This window comes from Phoxinus phoxinus, assembly GCF_949152265.1.
Source record: "Phoxinus phoxinus genome assembly, chromosome: 10".
Taxonomy (NCBI): Eukaryota; Metazoa; Chordata; class Actinopteri; order Cypriniformes; family Leuciscidae; genus Phoxinus; species Phoxinus phoxinus.
In genome coordinates this window covers 12,266,751-12,288,749 of record NC_136885.1, presented here as the reverse complement: position 1 = coordinate 12,288,749, position 21,999 = coordinate 12,266,751, and the positions used below count along the sequence as shown (strand labels likewise).

Below are 21,999 nucleotides of genomic sequence, written 5' to 3'. Positions count from 1 at the left end.
TATACAAATATATCAGACGCAGCCATTTAGTCTTTATTTACAAACTTGGACACCACACGCGGCTATTGACTGAGCACGATCAGGTAACTTTCATTAAGTAAGGTCTTTATACACCACTGAAAACATAGTTATGGATCTTGTATAGCATTTCTGTCAATAGATCCTCAGAAATATTACACATTGCACCTTTAAAGAGACGTCACAATAAACATTTAAGTTTCAAAGGTGTTTATTTATATTACGTAAAGATTGACCAACAAACATTTTAATAATATTGTAATTAATGATTACTGTAAATACTGTACCTGATGTGTGTGTATATATATATATATATATATATATATATATAAATATGACATTTGTTATTTATGTAGGCTATTATTTTAACAAATGGATGCAAAGTAACTTCAAATTTCTTTCAAAATACAAGTGTACATTTATGTGATCATTTCCACTATCAGTAAATAATGTTATCATACGATAATTAAAACACAATAAAAAAAGTAGTCTTTTATGTGTCCAACATACCTAACACCATGTAAATATCAAACACACATGGGTTTGTGAATAGAAAGAATCAGATAAAGAAAGAAGCCAATAGAAATAAGAGTTTTTTTGTTTTTGTTTTGAAAACATGCCAACGTTACTACTATATCTATATCGTACTCTAAAGCATGATTAGTCTTCAGGTCTCTCTCGGGTCTCATCAGATCAGTCGCAAGAAGATACTGAGAAGGCAAATTGCTGCTGTAAGTCATAACAAGAAGAGAGAGAGTTATTTGAACTGTATGCATTGAGAGAAAAAAACATAAATGTTATTGTTGGATGAATTGTGATTTAACACAACATTGGAGAACTTTTGAGAATTGTTACCATGACTCAGTAGGCTGGTGAGTGAGATGGCATTTGATTTAGCTGTGGTCCTAGCTGTGGTGCCAGCTGTGGTGCCAGCTGTGGTGTTAGCTGTGGTGCCAGCTGTGGTGTTAGCTGTGATGCCAGCTGTGGTGTTAGCTGTGGTGCCAGCTGTGGTGTTAGCTGTAGTGCCAGCTGTGGTGTTAGCTGTAGTGCCAGCTGTGGTGTTAGCTGTAGTGCCAGCTGTGGTGTTAGCTGTGGTGTTAGCTGTAGTGCCAGCTGTGGTCCTAGCTGTGGTGCCAGCTGTGGTGTTAGCTGTGGTGCCAGCTGTGGTGTTAGCTGTAGTGCCAGCTGTGGTGTTAGCTGTGGTGCCAGCTGTGGTGCTTACAACATTATTAGAATTGACATTAGCTAGATTAACCAGAACAGAGGACCCAAGTGCACTTGTTGGTGCTCCCAGCACAGTTCCTTTAAAACAAATTGCAAAATGTCAGTCTATAATCAGCAAAGGGTTTATGCATGTACAGTTGGGACCAAAAGCCTCAGCCACTAAAAATGCTACTATTTTGCATTTTTCATATGTATTATACAATTTCCTTACCACAACTTATATTATATTTAAACAACTTGAGTTGAATGGTTGAATCAAAAGTTGAATAGAAAAAATAAAAAATATTTCATAATTTTGAGTATTTGGAATATTCACCTTTTCCTTTAATGATAGGAACACATTAAACAAAACAATGATCCATGCTAAAAATAAAAGGAGTTCATATGGTCATGTTACAAATTTGCTTATTTGATAAGTGCCCTAGAAATAGTGCAAAGTCTACAATATTGAATGCATTTTTAATGGATTGTTTTACAAAAATAAGTCAATGTTATTTATAAAGCACATGTAGTGTCCCAGTGCTGCACAATAGACATAGAAACTAATTACAAGCATTGTAAACAATTAGGTAAGCTTAAAATGAATAAAAAAATGGACAGGGAGCCAATCAAACAAGTCCAGAACTGAAGTAATGTGATTCCTTTTTTTAGTACCAGTCATCAGTCTTGCTGCTGCATTCTGCACTATCTGTGTTACATCTGTCAGCTGCGGGTGCCATCATGTACCAGCAGGTGGCAGCCTCGTCCCTCACTGTTCCCATAGACTTATTCCCTGACTTCATTTCCCAGAACCCTCTGCTCATTATTAGTTTATCTGTTTCAGCTGTTTTGTTTCATTTGATCATTACCCCTGTCTATGCATATGCCATTTGCCTTGCCTTTGTTGTGAAGTCTTGTTTGTTTTTGGTTAGGATTCTCTGTCAGCATTTTGTGCAGTTCTTGTGTTCCTTAAAGCAGAACTCGGCAACTCTAGTCATTTTTTTCACTGATTTTCACTGTTGTCACACGTTTTCCTCACAAGCTCCCCCTACAGCTGTGGGGCGTATATTTCACAACACTGTCGTAAAACAACTCACTTGCGGCACCCTCCTCCCCCTTTCAACCGCTGCTCATGTGCATTTGTTATGATCGGAGCAAGCCAACTTTATCGTGTGGAGCTATGTCTACCGAGGTGGATAATACATCATACACATTATCATAGAACATTTGACATGTACATTTTGTATTCTGTTATCAACCATAAAGCGGTTCGTTTTCTATCTTTCAATCAATTCAATTTCTATCTTGCCGGGACGGTAGTCCCCAAGTTGCTAGGTTGGTTTTCCACCTGGGAACGCTGGGGGGAGCGGGGAAAGTCACCAATATCACCAGAACAGGTTGTTTAACCATCCAAATGATTTCTAGACAGTTTTATTAAGTTAAAAAAGTTGCCAAGTTCTCCTTTAAGTTAACCTTTTCCTGAGTCTTGGAATCCTTCTTCCTGTCTGCATTTCATGGATTGTATGTGTGTTTGGACCAATTACATGTGCTTGACCCTCTTCCTGGTATGACTATGGATTATACTTGTTTGGATTATACTATTTTGGTAGACAAATTATACTTGTGAGTTGCATTTGGATTCTCACTCTCTCTCTGCTGTTTTACCACAACCTCCAAATCATAAAAATCTGCAAGCGTGTTAATGAGGACTGGGGATGTGGGAAAGACCTAGATAATTGCAATGGCCTGCTCCTGATGTAATATAAGCATGGAACCTTTTGCAAATCATGAAAAGTCAAAAATAGCTCTCAACTGGTTGAAACTATTTTTAATTGACTTAATGTATTCAATCAAGTTAGAGATCTGAATCCAATATAATACCCAGATTTGTTGCATATGGCCTAACTGGCTAACAAGACCGTTTCTAGACTTGGAACAACCAAAGAAGATTTATTTATCTTTGTGATTTATTGAAAATTATTTTTCAATATCTTTGACATTTGGACCCCACTGTCTTTGTATAGAATTTTTTTTTAAATTAAATATATTTCTTACAGCATTTGATACATATCCTATATCAACCTGTAATATAACAAACTCACCATTGGTTGAACCCTTCCAGATGTCAAGGAACATGAAAATTTGGGAATTAGCAATGTTGCTGATGTTGAAATGTGTGCCGTTGCCACTGCTTAGGAAGGATGTGACGGTTTCATCAATGGGGATTGTGAAAACACACTGAATCAAGCTTGACTGTATCAAACCCTGGATATTTGTTACATTTTGCTGAAAAAATTATTCATTTATAAAAATCAGATTATTTGAAAATTATTTGATAAAAAAAAAGTGCTCAAACAATCTTACTATATTTGTGATCCACATATTATTGTAGAATGTTGTAGTTCGGAAGAAAAGGCCGCTATTATTATTGCCACAGACAAAGATTACATGAGGATCCTGCAAAAAGGGGAAAAAATAAAAAGATTAGGGGCAGGGTTGTTATGAGAAAGACAAAATTGATGTAGCACCAAGCAGACTGCCTCTGTAATGTAAAAACAAGATGTTTTTTTGGTCTAGTCACGAGAACACTTCTTCATATATGATACACGCACACACACAAAAAACGGCATCATTTTATTGAAGTTGTTTTGTAACTGGGTTGAAAAAAAAAAAGTGTTTTATTCACATGAGAATTTTCCCAAACACCTCAGTGTAAACTATTTCTGTTTGAATAGCTCTTAAGAAGTGACTGGATTATGATCTTATAACTTCCCGTTACAAATATAAGTTTAAAAGGTGGAAACTTTACACTGTTGCAGTTTACACTTTATTCTAGGTAATAGAAACATGACACATTCTTTACAGACTACTCAATTTTAAAAACAGACTGAAATATATGTTGCTATGTATGTTTTATTGTATGTAGAAATTGTTTTATGTTATTTTATAATTTATAGGAAGTATGTTAGAGATGACCTGCCAAGAGACTGTGGATGAAAGTTAGCCTTTGGCCAGATCTGGAACAATGCATGAAATGGCAACATTTGTTATTTTACATGGTCCCTTTTCAAATTTTTTTTTTACAAATAAAACCAATAAAATATCTAAACCTCAAATAGAAGACTGCTTAAACTGTCACGGTGTGGTTACAACAAAGATGAGGAAGAATCTAAATGCAGCAGTAAAACTTTAATAACTTTAATAAACAATCATTTAAAATAACAAACACTAGATTTAAGGAACAGAAGAACAACCACTGAAAAAAAACATATGGTGCGTCTCAATTCGTCTAAAAGAAAAAGTTAATTCTTTTGAGTGTGTAGCAGAAGAGTAGACTAGCTTTGGGACAAACTATCACATCATAAAATTGCATCTTTAACAGATGCTCTCTGTCGGTTATGATTGATAGACCTGTCAATTATCTTGTCAAAGATACAACTCTCAACATTTAATTGAATTTAATGTCCTACCATATCGGTGAGAAATGCAGTAGCACGTTGATCTGCCAGTCACGTTTCTTTAATGCGGAGACTCTCCTCATGCATTCCGATGCATTTAAAAGTTAATGGTCAAACGGATCTTTATACAAGTTGTCAGAATGCAAACACTGAAAGGATATGAGCACCTTGGCACGGTAAAAGAGGTGAATAAGGAGCCTCGCTCATACACCATCCAATGCAATGGGAGGACATACAGGAGGAATCGATGCCACATACTTCCTGTTGCAGTGCCCCCTCCATCACGGCTCACCTCAGAGAACTTTGACTCTCAACACTTACACTCACTACACTTACAGAGGACTTTGCTCATACACCACACTCACCACAAATACACCTACCACAACCAGAATCCACACCTACTGTCTTGACAAAGCACAAGTCAAGTCAAGTCATCTTCATTTATATAGCGCTTTTAACAATGTAGATTGTTTCAAAGCTGCTTTACAGAGTTAAACGTATAATTTAAGGTAACAGGTTGTTTTGGCTTTATAGCGGTTCTTGAATAATGTTATTTCCCAGCTAAAGTTAGTTTTGATTGATTCACTTCCGTCGAAAGGATAATGTGTTATTAAATTAGGAGTCGCTAAGACGACACCGTTCTCTCTAAACAGACTTTAAACGCGAACCTGTGAGTAACGTTGATGGCGCTCACGTGCGCATCAATAATTAATTCTATAGTTATGTGCGTTTGAATATATGTGCGCATGTTTGTAATTCTCTGCAAGCCTAAACAAACTACTTGTCCTGCCTATAAATTTGATACAGGATTTTATTTTATTTTATCACTACGGGGTAGATACGCAAATTTTCCACAATGCTCTATCTGTAGAGTGATAAAGGGATCCTTCATCGGGAGAGGCTAGTTGGCACACAGTACAGTCTCCCACTAAGGTCAGTAATGCACCTTACAAAACAAGTTCAGGTCGCATTTTCAAGCCGAATCCAAGGTTCCAGCAATGGGAGATTTAGTGACACTCTGGTTCTCATTCTAAATTATGTTTTATTAACAAGGTTCGGGAGGAACACGTTCTAATGATCAAGCAATCAAGTCATTCCAACCAGCTGTCATCAATCAGTAATCAACAGGTCCACTCAATCAGCATGAGTAAAACCTATAAATATACGCAGTCGACACACCAATATTCCTCTACAGTTTTCAGCATCCACTGGCGTGGTGACCCTAAATCAAACTCCTCTCACAAAATCCCCCGAGGTCAATATGTGTTGATTTGACTTTTATACAGATGTGCGATTGTGTGTCAATCAAACGCTGATTCGGCGGATCACACCTGGTGAAACACTTAGTGAAACACTTCGAGGCTTCGTTTGGCCATAGTCACGTGACATGGGTGTTTTGAATCACGCTTCGGATCAGTGTTTCGAAACATCTGCGCTTCGGGATCTCGCAAAGCTTCGGAACGACTGTTTCGCGTCAGCCATCCTTACCTATAGAGCTGCGGGGCTGGCTGCCGCCTCACTGCATGCTTTGCCCATCCTTCAGGTCTACCAGGGCAAGGGTGCTCATTGCTAATGCACGAGAGTGGGGCTGGTCCAGGGCTCTTGCAAGAGCTGCGTGCCGTCACCGAGCTCGCTGTACGGGCGACGAAGTTGACCACATGCTCCCTGGGTCAGGTGATGTCCACATATGGTCCAGAAAAAACTGGCTTAGTCTGGTTGATATGTGCGAGGCTGAGCAAACCCGCTTCCTCAACTCCCCATATCCCAGACTGGCCTCCTCGGCGGCGCAGTCGAGGACTCTGCCCACAGTTCTCGGCCGATCAGAAGCAGACTGAGGCTTTGATCCCACGGCCAGCTGCTCAGCCGCCGGCTCAGCCACCTCAGTCTACTCGCCGGCTCAGCCGCATCAGTCTGCTCGCCGCTGAGGACGCCCTCCTGTGACACTCCCCGCCGGCCCTAGCAGCAGCCTTCACCCAGGCCGTGCCGTGGAGGTAGTCGCAGGAAGGCGCCCCAGCCCGTACCAGCCCCGCAGCAATGCGGCGCTCCCGTTACGGGCAGCTCAGAGATGGGTTGCAGTTCTATCTAGGAGGTGGTTGCAGGGCCACTCCTTCCCCCGGTGGAGGTCCAGGGGAGAACCTCTTTTTTCAAAGAACTGTCATTCCCATCTCTAAACACAGAGTTCTCGGACGACAGTGCGCGCCACCCTCGGGTCCCGCCACTCTCGCCCCCTTCTGTCTCCAGACCCCTGCCAGAGCACGCCCCCGTGAAACGCTGGTCCTTCCCTGGCCTCCTCTGGCAGGACGCGGCTAATGACCGTGCCCCCACACCGGGCCGCTATGCCACCCACGTCCGGGCCGGTCATTCCGCTTCGCTGTACCCCCGGGGGGACATCTGTCGTTCACATGACCCCGCTAGCACAGTCCTTGGGAGCCTGGCTAGAGCTTCCCAACCTGGCTCGCGCGAACCATCAGGCTCGGCTATGCGATTCAGTTTGCACGGTCTCCTCCCCGCTTCAGGGGAGTCCGCTGCACTATGGTCGGGTTTCAATGCCCCTGTCATGAGAGTGGAGGTCGCCACCCTGCTGGCGAAGGGTGTGATCGAGACTGAACAAGAGGGTTGTTCCCTCATGGGACCTCTCAGTGGTTCTAACTGCCCTGCAGAGTGTTCCCTTGAGCCTCTGCAATCAGTGGAGCTTAAGTTCCTGTCAATCAAGACAGCGCTCCTGGTTGCATTGGCCTCCATCAAGAGGGTAGGGGACCTGCACGCATTTTCTGTAGACGAAGCGTGCCTGGAATTCGGGCCGGCCAAATTCTCACGTGATCCTGAGATCCTGGATATGTGCCCAAGGTTCCCACCACTCCCTTCCGGGACCAGGTGGTGAACCTGCAAGCACAGCCCCTGGAGGAGGCAGACCCAGCTTTGGCATTGCTCTTTCCAGTACATGCTGCCGTGCTTATGTAGACGGAACGCAATGTTTCAGGACCTCAGACCAGCTCTTTGTCTGTTATGGTGGGAAGCTGAAGGGAAAGGCTCTCTCCAAGCAAAGGTTGTCTCACTGGATAGTGGACACCATTGCTTTGGCTTACCAGCAGCAAGGTCGACCATTGGTGTGACGGCCCACTCCACCCGGAGTGTGGCCTCCTCTTGGGCTCTAGCGCATGGCGCCTCGCTAACAGACATCTGCAGAGCTGCAGGCTGGGCGACACCCAACACATTTGCCAGATTCTATAATCTCAGAGTGGAGCCGTGTACTCACCCGTGTACTCGCTTCAACCAGCCAGTACTAGGACCCGCTCAGGTGTCTTCGCTTGCTCGCCATTCCACTCCATGGACTGGATACGTTCGATATTCTCCTCAGGTGAGCCTGATAGGCCCGGAGTTCCTCCAGCGCTGTTGACGTCAATGCCAGAGTTATGCCTCTGGCAGCTTTCACGTTGGCTAGGTGCCGCCATGTGCATCGTTCCCCCTCTGGGCGACCCCCACGTGTGTATTTCCACTGTAAGCCTCTCTGAGCATGTGTCTTTCCCTTGGCAAGCCAGTCTGCCACCCACCCTGCAGGCTGGACACCCCAGTGTTCTCCGTATGCACCCCCCTCCGGGCCATATGTGTATTCTTAAGTCCCCCCCCCCTTCGGTCAGGTACTGATTGCATATTTCCACTGAGATATGCTTCCCAGTGTACCTTGGTATTCCTGTGTTAAGTAGGAGTCCTTCGTCCGTGCTAGTCTCACGACAGGGAGCTCAGATTTGCGCAGGGCACTGGAAGACAGCCGAGGTGGCGTGATTGGACTGGGAACCCCATTTCGTCGTCATTCGATGTAACTCAAGGTGACAACGAAAGGGAACGCCTCGGTTACAGATGTAACCCTCGTTCCCTGAGTACTTCTTCCTGCCACTTCCGCTGTACCGCTGGAACATCCTGAGTTCAGTCTTGGCTCCTTCAGCGAAGAAACATATCTGCATGTTGCTGGCGCACTTCCTTTATACCCACGAGGTGGGACGGAGTTGCTACGGAGTTCAACCCGAACCTCCATCGGAAGGACGACTCGACCAGGACGTTTCAGTGATTCACTACTCAGTTTGAGGTACATTATGAGATGTTGCAATTCCTCACTATCAGCATTAACAAGTGCATGTCCATCAACCAATTATTTTACTTGTACCAATTTATTTACTGAGTATGTTTCTAATATATTGCGGTGAACATGTGGAAACTGTATCAATAACAGTGCATTAATGCAATGTTACATTAGCCGAACTCTAGCGTGAATGACTGATGTAACATAAACATTGGTAAAACAAATCTTGGTCCATGCTTAATCTTTCCTCAAAGTAGTGAGAACGACAGACAATCTGCATTAATAGACAGAGTTTTAAGTAATAGTGGCCCACAGCTGATTAGCAGAAGTATTTCAGTAAGACAGTAGCTGCGTTTACATGGCTCAATCCGAATGAAATCAATCCGATTAAAGAATCCGAACAAGGTGTTTACATGGACGACAAATAAAGTAATCGGGTTGATGTGCGCGTTTACATGTCACAAGCTTTACATCTGATTTGATCGTTTTAGACATGCGCAGTTACGCACAATCAGTCCACTAGACGATTCCCGCCACGATGCGCATAACAGCCACCCTCTTACCATTGCTATTTTTTCTTTTTTAAACGAGATTTAACATTTACGTACTCCAGCTGCTAATTAGGAGACGACGAGCGCGATATAGATGTATTTGCTTTACTTATTATTTATTAAATCCAGGCAATTGGTTGATGAAACATTGATTAAAATTAAGATACAATTAATACAAAACGAAATTCACTTTAAAGAAAGGCTTTGTGCTTTCTGATTGAGGTCTGTGAATGTTTTAAAGCATCTTTTAGTGCCGATTTCAGAGCAGTCACGTCTGTAACCGAGAACTGTCACGTCCGTAACATCGTTTTTCCTCATAAATGCGAACACGAAAAATAAAATAAAATGAATATTTTATGTTCTGTGGAGCTCGTTTTATTTTTTCTCACGTTTATATTAATTTCTGCTTAAATACTGAGTGCATGGAGGAATATAGCCTATTCCGCGCTCAAGCACAAATCTTGCCGCAACGGCAAAAGCAGACTAATGATAGCCTAATATGTCTGAAAAAATAATGAGGCATTTTTTATTGTTTATTAATAAAATATATATTTCTAAATCAGTGTCGGCTCCAAACATATCTATATACATCTCCGCTGTAAAGTGGATATGCGCGAGAGAAATGCACCTTTCATATGGATTGCAGCCTAATCAGCCGGTATTTGCTTTCGATTAAAATTTTTTAGTTTAAAAGTGGACATTTCGAGCTTTATATAGAAATATTCATCATATTTTTGAGGCTATACACTGTATTTCAGTTCATTATTGAGACGCGCTCCAGTTCACGCATGGAGATAATTATAGCGCGCCCTGTTTGTTTTATTTTATTTTACAAAAGCAAAACGTTTTCTTGTGAGTTTACCCAAATAAAAGTACTTGCGACTGATGCATTATTCCTTTCTGTATGACCAGAAAAGATTGAGTATTTAAAGTTGTTTCCACTGTTGATAGGAAAATGCAAGTGTTTAAAGAAAAAAAATATGCGTCTCTGTCCCCAGCACATTTCAAACCAAACTGACGCCCATGGGTGAGAGCACCAATACCATTGACAATGCGAGTCGCAATCGTACTGTATAAACTCGGTAGCTGTCATTGCACATGCGCATTCCTTTCAGATTTGGTTTTCAGTCCGATTAAGTGTTTACATGTTCTCTTGATCGGATTACAAAAGGAATAAACCACCCCTTTCAATCCGATCGAAATTTCAATCGGATCGAGCTCAATCGGATCAATTAAGGTGTTTACATGAAGGTTTTTCATTCCGATTGAGCCTTCAATCCGATTATAAGTGTCCATGTAAACGCAGCTAGTGATAACATGAGTTAGCCATTTAGCAGGAGACCTACACAATGTAAAACTCACAACTAGTATTTTGAACACTGTCTTTCCAGAGCAAGCGGTTTGCGAATCCTGCATTGAACTCCAAGATTTGAGAAGCAGTCGTCAGTCAAATAAAGGGAAAACAGCAAAAGTTTAGGATTATACTGCTGTAGTATTATGGTAAAGATTCATTTTAACCACTGATTCTTCACATGCTCGTCCTTGGGCAGTGATTTTTTCTTTTCTTTCTTTACCGTCACATTGTAGAGCACAGCTCCTCGACTTGATGCTATCCAGTATCCACAGGAATCAGCTGCCGGTTTAAGTTTCCCTGGTGTCTGCGCGCGCAATAAGTGGGCGGGCTAATGTTACATCTTGACGTCACGACGAAACGGCTTATGACTCGTTTGAAAAACAATTCATTTCATTGACTCAGAGTCGACTCTTATTTTTGAAAGACAATAACTTTATATACGGTGCACTTTCAGATTTAAAACTTTGCATTATGTTTTCATTCACTTAGAGAGCTATGTTAAACACTACATTAAAGGTAATTTTCAAAAATCCATAATAAGGGCCCTTTAAGTCCATAATGGACCTTATTTCAAGCAATGTGTGAGTAGTTCATTACAATATTTTGCTGTTTAACACACTAATGTCAAAAGTTTGGAATATTTATTTATTTATTTATTATGCTAACCAAGGTTGTATTATTTGATCAAAAATACAGTAAAAGCAGTAATATTGTAAAATATTTTTACAATTTAAAATAACTTTTTTTTTGTATAAATATATATGTTAAAATATGATTTATTCCTGTGATGCCAAAGCTGAACTTTCAACAACCATTACTTCAAACTTTAGTGTCACATTATGCTTCAGAAATAATTATAATATGTATTACTCAATTATTAATATTATTATTGATGCTCAATTATTAATAATTATCAAGGATGTTGAAAAAAAAAATGTTGCTGCCTATTTGTGAGGTCACATTCAGAGACTCTTTAATCCAACCACCAGAGGGAGCCCTCTCCTGAATATTGCCATCACTTTTCTTTTAGGCTGCAGAAAAGAAACAACACAACAGTCATTTCAGGTACGTACTAACTAGTATGCATAATATGTCGCAGAGTCACGCTTTATAGAGAAGATAAGTGACCATTATGGTAACCGGGAAGGGACATGTTCGGTTCACTTAGTTTTGTCATGGCTACAAGTTTTTGTATTGTGGCCACAAGTTTAATGTGTAAACAAATCTACGTGACATAGGATTTTCAGAAATGGATATTTGGAATTGATGTATTCTTATTATAATTCTTCAACAAAACATGTTGCATGTTTATTATTATACTTAGTAATATAGCCTTTTAATGACTAGCCGCAATGAAATAAAATTAAATATTATAGCATAATATGTTAAATTCCTTTAAAGTGAAGTTAATTCATTTGTTGCCACCTACTGGTGCAGGCCTGGAGAAATAGTGATAGAACCAAAGCTTTACTGGCATGATTGTCAGGCATTTACTGTATTTATTTGTATATTCTTTAACAATTTTTTGAATGCTGTCACTGGCATGTGGTAGCATGTCTACATTGTGCGGAGTATAATATAATATATTATAAAATAATATAAATTAATATAATATAATATAGCCATGTCTTCATAATTATAAATAAGTCAGTTTAGTAAAAATATCCCATTTTGCTATGGTCACACAGGTTCGTTTGCGTATTAAACTGGTGACCACGATAAAAAGATGCTGTTCCCTCAACATAGGATCTTGAGGCCACAACATATCACTTGTAGGAGAAGAAAACACAAGACCCGCAAATCCGTAGCCACAGTTTTCCAATCCGTCCCCTCAGTTTATAAACCATACTCTCAGATTCTTTAATTGTTCCCTCGGTTTAACAAATCGCGTCCACTGATTAATAAACCATACCCGCAAATTTCCAATCCATGTGCTCAGACAGGGCTGGATTGAGAATTCAGAGGCCCCTGGGCACAATGTCTTGTTGCCCCATGTTGCCTTGCTAAAAAGACAGGCACTTAGTGCAAATATACGCTCCGTTATCGGAAATGTAAAAAAAAAAAAAAAGTCTTCCCCTCGCTTGGGCCCCAAGTGCGCATGGGCCCGTGCCCATAATGCCCATTGGGTAATCCCAGCCCGATCTCATCCCAAGGCGTCATATACTGACGCTTTTGACATATCGTCTACATCCAACGCACATGGCACCCTTTAGCGTCAATATGAGACGCAGACGCACTGGGCCAGAAGGCGCCTCCTAGCGGTCTAACCCTACCCCAGACCTAAACCCAACCATAACCGAACAAAGCTCTGTGCGTGTCATATTGACGCTAAAGGGTGCCATGTGCGTTGGATGTAGACGAAATGTCAAAAGTGTCAGTATATGACGCCCTAGGATGAGAATGCGTTGGTAATCCGGGCTTGTGCTCAGATTTGTAAAACGTACCTTTGGTTTTTCAATCCGTACCCACAAATTCATAATCCATGCACACGCTTTCGCAATCCATTCCCACAGTTTTGCAAACTACTCAAGGATTTGTGGCCTGTCCCTCATTTTAGAAATCTCATCTACAGACGCAAGCTCCCAGTTCTGGTAACAATTCTTTCTGTATATTGTTTTATTGTGAATAACTGTATGAATTGCATGGCTATTAGTTGGCAGCGTGGTGAAATGGACAACAATTTATTAAGGAGTATGTGCGTCATAATCTTGTCCATCTACAGTATTTATTTGTGATATTCTAAATACTCCCACTTTTTATAGACAGGGGCTGGTGTACTTTCAATACAAAATCTATTTTACCAGCACTTTTACTACAAAATACATCAAGCATTTCCATGACAACTTCAGTGGGCCAAGGAGCAAAAGCCTTCATTCATTCTTCAAAACCATAGGATTTATTATTAATAATAATAATCATTATTATTAATAATCATTAGCGCCGACCCCGTAGGTGCTCGGCCATTTCCTGAAATTTCCAGCCAAATGCATGGAGGGAGCCTTGAAAAATAATTCCTTAGAATTAGACATGCCACATTAATCAGTCAGATCAGAAGCGGCTTCCCGAACCGACATGAAATCAACAGAGCCAGCAGGAGAAGGGAAAAACTTCTAGACTCCTCCCACTCTCTGACTACAATCCCCACGATCTATCCCACCCTGCCACCTTGGCGGGACCCGAGCCATGATATGTAGACTCTCATTCTCAAGAGATCTTACATACTAGATTCCTATCACTTGTGAGAGAATAAAACTAGAACAAAGCTTCTTACCACGAATGTATTATAATGAGTGCATTCAGCTCCCTCGGGAGTCAAACATTCTCCAAAAGAGTAGTATGTTGCGCTTATAAAAAAGTGGCTCCTGAAGACAAAAAACGAAAGAAAAGCTGATAACATGTATTACAGGCGCCCTTTATACTCTGCATGAGATGTCATGGACTGCAGTCTGCCAATGATTCATTGATGTGTGTTTAGATGTTCTTCAGACACCGGTCACGCTGATGGCATCTCAATAGCATCAACTCCGTGACGCAGCGCTGAAGTTCCTCTTCAAAAGGAAACTTACTTACCCTTGACTTACCAGTTTCCACAAAGATATTAAGCAGCAAAAACTGTTTTCAACATTGATAATAATAATCAATGTTTCTTGAGCACCAAATCATCTTTCAATTTTATGACTTTTGGTCAAAACAAGTTATTGTCTTTGCTTTAAGGTAGTATTGAAGTGTGTGTGTGTTGTAAAATGTGCTTTGTATAGGCTACCTGAGATAAATTAGATGTCAGTCCAGCTGCTAAAGCGATGTAACCGGTAGAGTAGCCACTGAGCTCAACAGTGAGGCTGATGTTAGTTAAGACAGCTGAGGTGAAGAAACACGGAGAGCTACCCGAAGGATCACATCCTTTAGGGGTGTCCAAACACAGTTTGGTTCTTCCACACTCATTGCGGGTGATGTTGGACTATGGATAAGAAAAATAAGAAAAAATATATACATATTAGTTATGCCTTTGTCAACATCAACAGCCTAAACTGCTTTCATAACAATCACATCTTTATTCTAAACAAATTACCTATTTGTCTGTCATTGTTTAATAATGGTTATTTGAACCAAATAATTGTGGAAAGGAGTAAATGGTATTCTTACAGTCAAAGTTGTTGGTGTTGATAGGTCGCTGCTTGCAGCCTTAAGGAAAGACGCACAGCATATCACGTAAACCACTAAAAACATCCGCTTTCTCTCCATGTCTGAGGAAAAGATTACATATGCGTTTAATCAAATTAATCTGAATTAATGATACATCTGATATCATATACATTTATGGAATTAACTATTTATGGATTACAATTAAGATAAAAAAATGTATAATTAAACTAAATAATAAATACTATTCCGCAAACAAGCATGTTTTACTCAACAATTAGTTGTTCAAATAACAAATGGATAATTGTTCAAGAATAGAAGGGTTGGATCTAAAATAAACAAAGTTTTAGTGTTCTGAAAAATTTAAATTAAAGAAACATTATAAAGTAAAAGATTAGATTTTAGCTTAAGTTTTGTTCCTTCCACTGAAGCACAAGATCTGGCTCAATCCTGTGGTATTCATGCCAAATTCTCTTTATAATCTTGTACACTTTCAATTCAATATCTCAAATAATAATTCTGATAATGAAATTTATGAAAACTAAATTTATTTAAATAAATAAAAAAATTAATTATTTATAACATTTAAAAAAATATATTTTTCATAACAAATGAAATTATTATTATATATATATATTTATAATGATATTATTATTATTATTATTTAGTTTATTTGACAGGGACCATGTACAGTTCGAGCCCTGTACCAGAGTTAGCTATACAGCTAATTTGCATCTGTGGTCCCTGGGTAAGGAAGATAAAAATACAATATGGACAATACAGACAGTACTATCAAAACAGATAAAAACTTAGCAACAGACAACATGTGACAGCATTACTCACATATAACCCAAGATACAGATATACATTCCATGTTATAAAAATACGATCAATGATCACATAATTGATTCTCCTTCAGCCAAGTCTTTAAGGACATTTTAAAACTGCTGAGACTTGCACAATCTCTAATGTGAGCTGGGATTAAGTTCCACTTTTCTACTACAGTAAATGAAAAAGCAGATTGACCAAATTTAGTCTTCCTAAATTGAGTGTAACAGTCACCTCTTACAGAAGCCCTAGTGACCCTTATCTTATCTCTGCAAAATGACATACATTGCTTGAGTGGGGGTGGTGCAAGATTATGGGTCAATTTATACATCAGGCCCTGGCCCTGGCTTCACAGACAGGGCTAAGATTAATCCAGGATTAGGCTTTAGTTCAATTAGGACATTTAAGTAGCTTTTATAAACTTGCCTTAGAAAAAAAATTATTGGTGTGAGACAAAACAATGTTACTGACATATTTTAAGATATGTCCGTGCAAGTGGTTTTCAGTTAAAACCGCTCAAACATGCAGTTTAGTCTGGAACTAGGCTTGTCTTTCGGGGGTATATGTATTAGTATATTAAATTGCAAAATATTAAAATGCTATTTACTATACAATATAACTACATTGTAATTTAAATATATATATATATATATATATATATATATATATTAGGTAAAGTAAACAATTTCGTTTTTTTATTTATTTATTTTTTACAGTGGTCTAAGACTTTTGAATATATTAACTTCAATTATTGGCATGAATTAAATAAACATCAAAATACTGATGGAAATGAAATAAATTACGCAAACCTTAATCAAAATCATAAACTTTTCATAAGATATACTTCTTTTACTTCTACTGTACCTGTAGATGTCTTCTCCAGTCACACGTTGATCTTCAATCCCTTGGAAAATGAGTAAAGCATTTCTTCATGTTTATATCTTAAATAGAAGTCAAAGCCCACAGAACCGGATTGGAAATGAGCACACCCCATTGAATAAAAATTAAAGTGACATGTGAAGGTCAAGTATGGCCATACTCGGAATTTGTCCTCTGCATTTAACCCATCCAGGAGTATGTTTACACAACAACGATGTACCTACTAAAAAGGCTCATGCATATAGACTAAACACGTAATACGCATGAGGATGCCATCACCGTTTTCAGACGATAACAGTATCGTTTTCAAAAGCTTACACTTTGAAACCTGTTTTCAAAAGTTTGCATTTTCAGGCCACCAAAACGCTGTTGTCGTGTAAATAAATGACCAAAATGCATTTTTTTTTAAAAACATTTTTATTTGAAAACGTTGTGTAAATGGCACACATGTTAGGAGTATTGAGTAGTGAACACACACACACATTTAATTACCTAAATATATACTGGGGGGAATACTTAACCATAATGAGCCTTTAATATAGAGAATGTGAAGCTACGTCACGTCGCGTTGCATGCTGGGCCAGCGCCTCCATCTTAAGAGGATCACCCTACTGATATGGTTTGGTAAATGCCTTTAAATTAACTATTCTTTTTTATTTAAGTAACATTCTCTATGGCAATGTTTGTATGGAAGAGAAGCTATTTTATTGCATTGCCTGATAATTTGATGTGTTTGCTGTAGTTTTGCTGAAATCACTTCACAATGTATCTGTTTATACCATGAAAATAGTGTCATGCGCTGACGCTTCTGCTTCAGCCGTCACCCGGTAGAAAGGTCTAAATAACACAGCCAGAATATGACTGACAGTCTCTGATATGACTCTAATATGACTAAGCTGCGGCTCTGGGAAAAAGTGGCTTTCGATTAGTTTTATTTTAATATAAGTTTTCAACACACGACTGACTATTCCTAGAAGCTTGTGTTTTGTTGTGGCTACGTGCAAGTTCTGCTAACTCACATGCCGACAAACTGTGAGAGTCATACTTGCAAATGTATTTTTAAACCAAACAAAATACAAAACTTTCAAAAACACTCAGCAATGTGATTATTTTATAGATTTTTTTTGTATTGAGAGTGGGTGTAATCACTCAGTGATATTATTAATAGATGTACTATCCAGCGTCGTCTTCTCACCCCCTCAACCTGCTTCCCTTAGTGATTTTTACACAGAAAATGTGGAAAAATTGCAACATTTTTCACAATCATGACAGAAAATCAAAGCACTGTTAAACTCACTAGCAGTAATCCAGCGTGATCCTCCTAAAATGCAGTCTACAAGACTTTAGTGTATTTCTTGAAAGTGTTTGAAATGTCTTTATGACAACTTGACATAAACCAATACATCATAACCTGTCACAAATATGTCATAAACATGACATAGCAGATTAATTATCAATAATTAATTATCAAACTTGATAAATTAATTATCAAACTTGATAAATTAATTATCAAACTTAAGAAACTACTTAGCTTCAGTAGTTAAGAAACTACTTAATGTCATTAAATGAAATTTTAATGACAAGTTCAATTTGTACCACTGTAGTTGAGGTCAAGAAAAATATTTATGACACAGTTATAATGGCCTCGACAGCCAATGTCAAAACCAACCACCTGACAGTTTAATGTAATGTTAACCCATAAAGCAATAGTTTCTTAAGTTTGATAACTAATCTGCTGTCATGTTTTTGACATATTTACGACAATTTATGTTGCCTTGGTAATGTCAGGTTGTCATAACAAAGACATCTCAAACATTGTCATATGTGCTTAAAAAATGATGTCATAATTGAGCGAATGACACTTAATGACAGTTGTCATAAACATGGATACACCCTCCTTCATATTAATGACATGTGTCATGTCATGATTATGAAGGTGTCATGTCAGTCTTATGCACACCCCTTCAAGTAAAGTGTTACCTAATGATCTTCACTGAACTTATTAAATATAGCCTAACATGTTGTGCATTTATATACAACATCTTCATTTTGAGTTAATTCTCTCCTGAACTACCAGCCCAGCCACACACTGACTGAAAGTGTGTCTTCAAAATGGTGAGCAGCAACAAGCATGTGATCTAAATAATGTTTTTTTCCCCCCCCATAGAAGTCAAAGGTAACCAAAATGTTTTGGTTACCAACATTCTTCAAAATATCTTCTTTTGTGTTTCACAGAAGAAAACTTTTTATCCGGGGTTATGAAACTGCTCCGGAGCAGGGATAGTACTGCTTTTACAGCGTTAACCCCGTATTAGAGTGCCAAATCTTGTACAGTGAGAAATGATGCAGTGAATGATACAGCTAAATGCTAATTGTGTGCCTCATATTCACATGCTTTGGACAGTCATAGAAACATTGTGCATAACAGTATAGTTTCAGCATTTGAAGGAGAGACCATTTCATTCATACCTTTATAGTCCATTATGGAGACACTTGTGTGACAAAAGAGTGTTTGGGATATAAATGATTCAATTTGAAGAACTACACAACACTGTTTTGTACAAGATAAGTTTATTCATTGTTGTTTTTCCACAGAAAACCCAAGTCACAGGGAAGGTGCACATTGCAGTGTGACTAATGTTTGTTATTCTATATATCTGTGATTCTGTAAGCAAGAAATCATCAATTGCAAGTAGACAAACAGTGCACTTTAAACATCAGAAGAAACATTTACATTTCAAAGTTATTTTTTTATTTATAGTAAGTAAAGATTGACAAACAAAGTGTTTTAACATTTTAATAACATAGTATTTAATTTTATATATAATATTTGTTATTTATGTATTATTTTAACAAATAATTTTTAAATGTCACTTTAAATCTCTTTCAAAATGCAAGTGTACATTTTCATGATCATTTCCACCATCAGTAAATAATGTTAGAGGATCATTAAAACACAATATAAAAAATTTTGGCTTTTTATTTGTGTCCAACATAAAATGTATAACACACATGGGTTTATTATATGTTTGTTAGAAAGAATCAGATAAAGAAAGAAGCCACTGGAAAAAAATATATATTTTTGGAAAACATGCCAACGTTACTACTATATCTAATACTACTCTAAAGCATGATTAGTCCTCAGGTCTCTCTCGGGTCTCATCAGATCAGACGCAAGAAGATACTGAGAAGGCAAATTGCTGCTGTAGTCATAACAAGAAGAGAGAGAGTTATTTGAACTGTATGCATTTAGAAAAGAACACAAATATTATTGTTGAATAAATTGTGATTTAACTCAACATTGGAGAACTTTTGAGAAATGTTCTTACCACGACTCAGAAAGCTGAGTGAGATGCTGGCATTTGATTTAGCTGTAGTGCCAGCTGTGGTTCCAGCTGTGGTGTTAGCTGTAGTGCCAGCTGTGGTGCCAGCTGTGGTGTTAGCTGTGGTGCCAGCTGTGGTGTTAGCTGTAGTGCCAGCTGTGGTGCCAGCTGTGGTGTTAGCTGTGGTGCCAGCTGTGGTGTTAGCTGTAGTGCCAGCTGTGGTGCCAGCTGTGGTGTTAGCTGTTGTGCCAGCTGTAGTGCCAGCTGTTGTGCCAGCTGTAGTGCCAGCTGTGGTGCCAGCTGTGGTGTTAGCTGTTGTGCCAGCTGTAGTGCCAGCTGTGGTGTTAGCTGTGGTGCCAGCTGTGGTGTTAGCTGTTGTGCCAGCTGTAGTGCCAGCTGTGGTGTTAGCTGTGGTGCCTGCCGTTGTGCCAGCTGGGGTGCTTACAACATTAGTAGAATTGACATTAGCTAGATTGACCAGAACAGAAGACCCAAGTTCACTTGTTGGTGCTCCCAGCGCAGTTCCTTTAAAACAAATTGCAAAATGGCAGTCTATCATCAGCTCAGGGTTTAAATGCATAGTTGAGGGCATTAATAAAAATGCTATTTTACATATTTCATATTTATTATACATTTCCCCCACTGCAATTTATATTATATATAAACAATTTGAGTGAAAAGTTGAATAGAAAAAATCAACATAAAATTCAAAAATATTATTTAGTATGTCCATAAGAAAAATTAGTTGGTATGTCCATAAATTAAAAATTAAAATTAAAAAAATATTATTTTATATATATATATATATATATATATATATATATATATATATATATATATATATATATTTGCTTTAATGACAGCAGCACTTAAGCTGACATAGAGCAAAACCTATGAACCATGCAACAAAACACACACACACACACACACACACACACACACACACACACACACACACACACTTACATTGACCAAAGTGCTCCACAAAGGACATAAAACCCCATTAAAGGCTTTATAAACAGTTAGTAGAAGCTTAAACTGAATTCTAAAATGGACAGGTAAATCAAACAAGTCCAGAACTGAAGTAGGCCTAATGTGATTCCTTTTTTAGTACCAGTCAACAGTCTTGCTGCTGCATTCTGAACTAATAAGGACTGTGGAAAATAATTACAGAAGTCTGCTCCTTATGTATAAGCATGGATAACCTTTAGCAAATCATTAAAAGTCAGAAATGATTTAAGTTTGTAAATAGTTCTCAACTGGTAGAAGGCAGTGATCTGAATAAAAAATAACCCCCAGATTTTTTGTATTTACCATTGCATATATGGTCTAACTTGCTAGCGAGACAGCTTCTGGACTTGGAAGGACCAAATAAGATTTCTTTATCTGTGTGATTATTGAAAATGATTTTCAATGCCAGATTTTCAATGTCTTAGACATTTGGACCCCACTGTATTTGTATTACAGAACTTTTTTATGAAATATATTTCTTTCAGCATTTGCAACATATCCTATAACCTGTAATGTAATATAACAAACTCACCATTGGTTGAACCCTTCCAGATGTCAAGGAACATGAGAATTTGGGAATTAGCAATATCGCTGGTGTTGAAAAGTGTGCCGTTGCCACTGCTTAGGAAGGATGTGACGTTTTCATCAATGTGGATGGTGAAAACACACTGAATCAAGCTTGACTGTATCAAACCCTGGATATTTGTTACATTAGGCTGAAAAAAAGAATATTGATCATATATCCAAATCTGACAATTTGATCATTTAGAATTTTTGTACAAATGTAAAAGGCCATTGGTCTGTAGGAGTGCTCAAACAATATGCTCACAAAGATTATCCTTACTATATTTGTGATCTCCAGTGTATTGTTGTAGAGTGTTTTAGTTTGGAAGCTGCTATTATTATTGCCACAGACAAAGATGATATTACAGTCCTGCAAAAAATGAAGGGATGTTATTATAAGAAGGAAAAAACTAACTAACCAGAAAAGTTTTTATGACATTTTCTTTTTATATCACCTTTGTATAATGCCTATACTAATGTAGTGCAGTGTTTCCAATCCCAACAGATGTGTCAACAGGTTGTCACAGGTGTACCATGGAAAATGATACAATTTCAAAAATAAATGTGAAAATTGTGTAAAAATAATAAAAAA

General features: G+C 38.5%; 2 protein-coding genes across 3 annotated transcripts in view; both read right to left on the bottom strand.

Annotated features, from left to right (window-relative positions):
- Positions 1-628: 628 nt before the first annotated feature.
- Positions 629-16,661, bottom strand: LOC307005712 (uncharacterized protein). Of its 2 annotated transcripts, XM_079626107.1 has the most exons (8): positions 16,495-16,620; positions 14,806-14,906; positions 14,426-14,620; positions 3,586-3,678; positions 3,324-3,507; positions 1,008-1,320; positions 874-947; positions 642-747 (listed from the first exon to the last, which is right to left on the bottom strand). In XM_079626107.1, exons 2-8 carry the CDS (start codon positions 14,902-14,904, stop codon positions 707-709), a joined length of 999 nt encoding a protein of 332 aa, XP_079482233.1. In that variant the 5' UTR covers positions 14,905-14,906; positions 16,495-16,620; the 3' UTR covers positions 642-706. The 2 variants fall into 2 exon arrangements, with proteins under 2 accessions (XP_079482232.1, XP_079482233.1); XM_079626106.1 differs by having other exon boundaries at positions 629-747; positions 874-1,320; positions 16,495-16,661.
- Positions 16,662-19,473: 2,812 nt separating this feature from the next.
- LOC307006095 (uncharacterized protein) overlaps positions 19,474-21,999 on the bottom strand; it is a gene marked incomplete at its 5' end in the record, with an annotated part of 4,954 nt that continues 2,428 nt past the window's right edge. Inside the window, 3 exons of the mRNA XM_079626734.1 lie at positions 19,474-19,712; positions 19,839-20,357; positions 21,376-21,559. Of these exons, the coding sequence (XP_079482860.1) occupies positions 19,672-19,712; positions 19,839-20,357; positions 21,376-21,559 (744 nt within the window). The 3' untranslated portion in view covers positions 19,474-19,671. The remainder of the gene's footprint in view (positions 19,713-19,838; positions 20,358-21,375; positions 21,560-21,999) is intronic.